We start from the raw sequence: 4,138 nt of genomic DNA, 5'->3' as shown, positions 1-4,138 counted from the left end.
TCTCTATTTTATTAATTTTTTGATAAAAAAATATAAAAGATAATTTTCTAAGAGTTTTTTATCGAATTCAAAACTACCATTAACCAACCCAATCTAAAAATATATAATAATTTTCAAATACATGTGGTGAACAAGATGTAATATTAATTTAAAATAATTTATTTATTATGAATTTCTACTGAGTGGATGATTCCGAGATGAGATTATTTTAGACTTTTGTTTCTTTGTACATTTTCCTTCTTTCAAAGAAAAAGTGTTAAAGATAGGTTTCCGCTAACTTTGTTGATTGATTTCGAAATTACCAAAATGCAAACATTCAAGTCTAAGCTATGGAATGTTTCCGAATTAAGGTGGGAACAAATGTATAAAAAAGAAACGGAAATTACAAGTTCACACGATTTGTGATGTTGTTCTCTCATGCGTCAAATGTGAATTAATATTGAAAGCAAAGCATCATTTTCATGTGGCAGACAGTTAACCCATGCCGGTAATACCTATCTTTGAAAAATATTTATATTATTGGTCTTCCTAATCTATAAAAGAGTTATACCAAAGCGAACATCTCCATAATCAAGCTGTTTCTTTGCTTTGCATTTTCTTCTCGTTTGTCCTGCGGAAGATGGCATCGTCGAGAAAAATAACAGTGGGATTGTTTGCGATCATATTGCTAATTTCTTACAATTTCGCAGAAGCTCAAAACTGTGTAGATGATTTGGAGGATCTGGCTGCTTGCACCCCTGCAATAGGAGGAAATGGTACTGTTTCCAAACCATCTAATCAATGCTGTACTGCCCTTCAAACCACAACTTCATCATGTATCTGTAATGCAGTCAGAACAGTTACTGCTCTGCCTGCTAAATGTGGCCTTCCAGCTATTACGTGTAAGTATTTCTCTATGTACCCATATATCATTTTGTAGAAGTCATGCAAAAATTGTTTAGCTCCTAACCATTGTAGAATATTATTGTTCTTGCAGGTCCTGGTCTCCCACTTCGAAAATGAGCTACAGAATGGCTGAATGATACCTATTAAGGAAGAGAATAAACTCAAAAGAGTGTGAGACAGAGAGGCTTTGAATAAGTAATATTGTAATCCCATTATATTTGGTATCCGTAAAACATTTATGGTTTATATGTTATGCTAAGCTCTTAAGTATTGAGCATGGTCTTAAATAAAAATTAAGATAATACAATAGTTCTTTCTAACTTATTCTTTTGGCTTTTAATGTGATAATATTGTTTGAAATGACATCTATTATAGCTATGCTCTCCAGTATTTGTTTGGAATCTCATTAAATCAGAGCTGTTAACCATTCATGTTAACCGCTTGATGTTTTATGATGGATACAGATTCTCCCTACCTTCCGTTATCCAAACAAATAATTTGGAAAGATTTAATAACAGAAAATATGGGACTAGCTATTATACAGATAACTATTTCCTAAACTTTAATATATTTCGATCGTAAAATACTACAAAATTATATTTCAAATACATATGAAGAAAGATACATTGTGATTTTTCTTCCTATATAAAATTAAAAAATACTTGCACGACTACATCTTAACAAAGTAAATTACAGTGGATCACGAGGAAAACATCCAACAATAAAGTTTCTCAACTATTCTAGCGAAGCTTGTCTGTATATCCAGTGTATATAGATGACAATATTCTACTTATGCAGTGTATATAGATGAGAATATTAAACTTGATGGACATTTTTCTACAGATATCTATAAATTGTTTATGGATATTCTATTCACAAATTTGACTTTCGCCGAATGGTGGAACAGACAATAATTCTTATAGTTTAATTCCATTATTTTAGACTGGTTTAAAAGTTGATTATTCTTTAAGTTTTATTAATTTTTTATAATAAGATGTGTGTATTTTCTGATTGTAGTATATAAAAATTAAATTAGATATATATCTATGCATATATAACTAAAAGAGTCAGCGATCCATAATTAATATTAAGACTTAAACTAAAAAAATATGAAATATAGAAGAGCAGTCAACCCTTAGGCCCAAGATTGCACCTCTTTTCAATTCAGACCTCTTAAGCAGCACATGTCTCCAAAGGATGACAATTCTTAGATTACATCTTCATGCCATAAGCATTTGCTATGCGTCAATGGCAAAAGCATGATAATCTTTATACAAGAGTCACATTCACTCTGAAGTGGTAGTTCCCAAATATGTTAATAGAAATCGACTCCTCAGTTCGGGATGCAAACGATAAACAATTCGCTTCATAGAGCTGACTGTAGAGGGTAACTTATCAGGAGTAACAAGATGGCAGCATCATTCTCATGACTGAGGATCATTTTCAGAAATCGAAAGGCTTTCTCCACTCTTATGGTATATATACCCGCATCATGGTAAAATGAAATGAGAGATCTCTCTCGTGTGTGAAAAGAGGAGGAGAACAAGTCAGATTTCTCCAAAAATATAAAATTATATGTATATATATATATATATATATATATATATATATATATATATATATGAGAACTCCTTTTTTTTATAAGAGATTTTTCTTAGAGGATAGGAATTCATGCGATCATTCTTGCATTTATGTAATCACAATAGCTACTACTATGCATTGAGCTATAACTATGTCCTCAAAATTATGAATAATATTGATCATGTATTCAACTCTTTGATTTATGTTGTGATTCAATCTACTTTTTATAGCTTATCTTCCACCATGACTTTTGCTTAGCTTCTAGAATGTTCATTTCTAGGTAGATTATGCTTGTGTCACTTTTTCTAAAAAGAAATTATCATTATATGCTTTACATTATGTTAGTATAGTAGTCATTTATGAACATATGGTTGTGTAACATGGTTGGTCTACTTAGTCTTTATGGTTTCTACTCCAAAATCACCTATGCATTAAAGCCTAAGAGAGTTTGTAAACTAGACACAATATTCGACCCATGCCTTCACACCCTCTCTTCTTATCTCTATTGTGATAAAAAAGATTTAGTGCATAACGATGGAGTTCTAGAGCTAGAGTGTCAAGATCAATAAAGCTCGAGCATCATGTAAAGCTCTAGAGTTTGGCGTGTATTAATGGGGGTAGTCCTATGGAATCAAAATAGGAATCTAGGAAAATATTTTTAGAGGGAGCTATCTCAAAGATAGTTGAAAAGGAGTAGATGATAGAACACATTCCTAGAGGATACAAGAACTAGAGAGACAAATTCTATCTCTCATAGAATATATCCATTAGTAATAGAACCCTCCTTTACCACATGGAGTCCTATTGACTAGGGGGAATTTTAAAGCTCTAGGAAGGAAGAAGAGTCTGAAGGTGAAACAAATCCTAGTCTATGGGGGGGCGGGGGGTGCTAATGAGGAAGAAGCCTATTTTACCTATTTAGTTGAGAGTCCTATAATAGAAGAGCCATTGACACTTGTTGAAAATTTCATTCCAAAGGAAAATAATGTATATGATTATTTGGGGTTAACATAATTCATCAGGTTTAATGACTATAAGAAAATTTGGAACTAGTTAGAAAATTTCTATTTTCCCTTGGATAAACAACCATCTACACAAAACATAGAAAATGGTGAGCTATAACAAAGTTTACAACTACCATGTAATGGTTAGAAAGTAATAGGAATTTTTTATCTAATAACACACAATCCAATTTTCAAATTCAAATCTCTATTTGGCTCAACTTTAGTTCATTGATTGGACTCCCTTGTTCTCATCATCTCAGATCTTCTTGGCAACTCTTCAAGTAATCCCTCACCTCAAAAACTTCACACTTCTCCTTACAAGTCTATTCACAACTTGTCTTCACAAGTTTCAAGTACAAAAACCTTCTAAAACATACTAGACACCTCCTTAAATAGGTAGTTTTGATCCTTTTATACTTAATCACAATCATGGATCTTAGGGTTTATAATCAAATTCAAAACATGAATTGAATCTCCCCATTTTCTTGTTCTTGTACTCTTAAAACTTCTAGAAATGTGTCATGAAATCTTAGACTTTGATCACTCAAATAATACTTTCCTTGCATTAAATAATATACCTCATCAATCTTCATCTACAACACAATTTTCTTATTCCAATATTTTAGCTATGTTAGCTACAAATTTTAATTCCATCACAAATTAATCTT

At 31.7% G+C, this 4,138-nt stretch overlaps 1 protein-coding gene across 1 annotated transcript; it reads left to right on the top strand.

Annotated features, from left to right (window-relative positions):
• The first annotated feature begins 566 nt into the window (after positions 1–566).
• LOC149546619 (male-cone protein 1-like) lies at positions 567–1,209 on the top strand. Its single transcript, XM_089794634.1, has 2 exons — positions 567–881; positions 977–1,209. Exons 1-2 carry the CDS (start codon positions 620–622, stop codon positions 1,000–1,002), a joined length of 288 nt encoding a protein of 95 aa, XP_089650760.1. The 5' UTR covers positions 567–619; the 3' UTR covers positions 1,003–1,209.
• The last annotated feature ends 2,929 nt before the right edge of the window (positions 1,210–4,138 follow it).

The sequence above is a fragment of the Cupressus sempervirens genome, chromosome 7, assembly GCF_028749045.1.
Source record: "Cupressus sempervirens isolate cs-2001-9-10 chromosome 7, ASM2874904v1, whole genome shotgun sequence".
NCBI lineage: Eukaryota > Viridiplantae > Streptophyta > Pinopsida > Cupressales > Cupressaceae > Cupressus > Cupressus sempervirens.
Note: the sequence above shows the minus strand (reverse complement) of the source record. Positions and strands in the feature narration are given on the sequence as shown.

Excerpts from the sequence above, each read along its gene's own strand:
- LOC149546619 (XM_089794634.1), top strand. The coding sequence starts at position 620 with ATGGCATCGTCGAGAAAAATAACAGTGGGATTGTTTGCGATCATATTG. Across the intron at positions 882-976 it reads TGGCCTTCCAGCTATTACGT|GTCCTGGTCTCCCACTTCGA; the intron begins GTAAGTATTTCT and ends TTGTTCTTGCAG.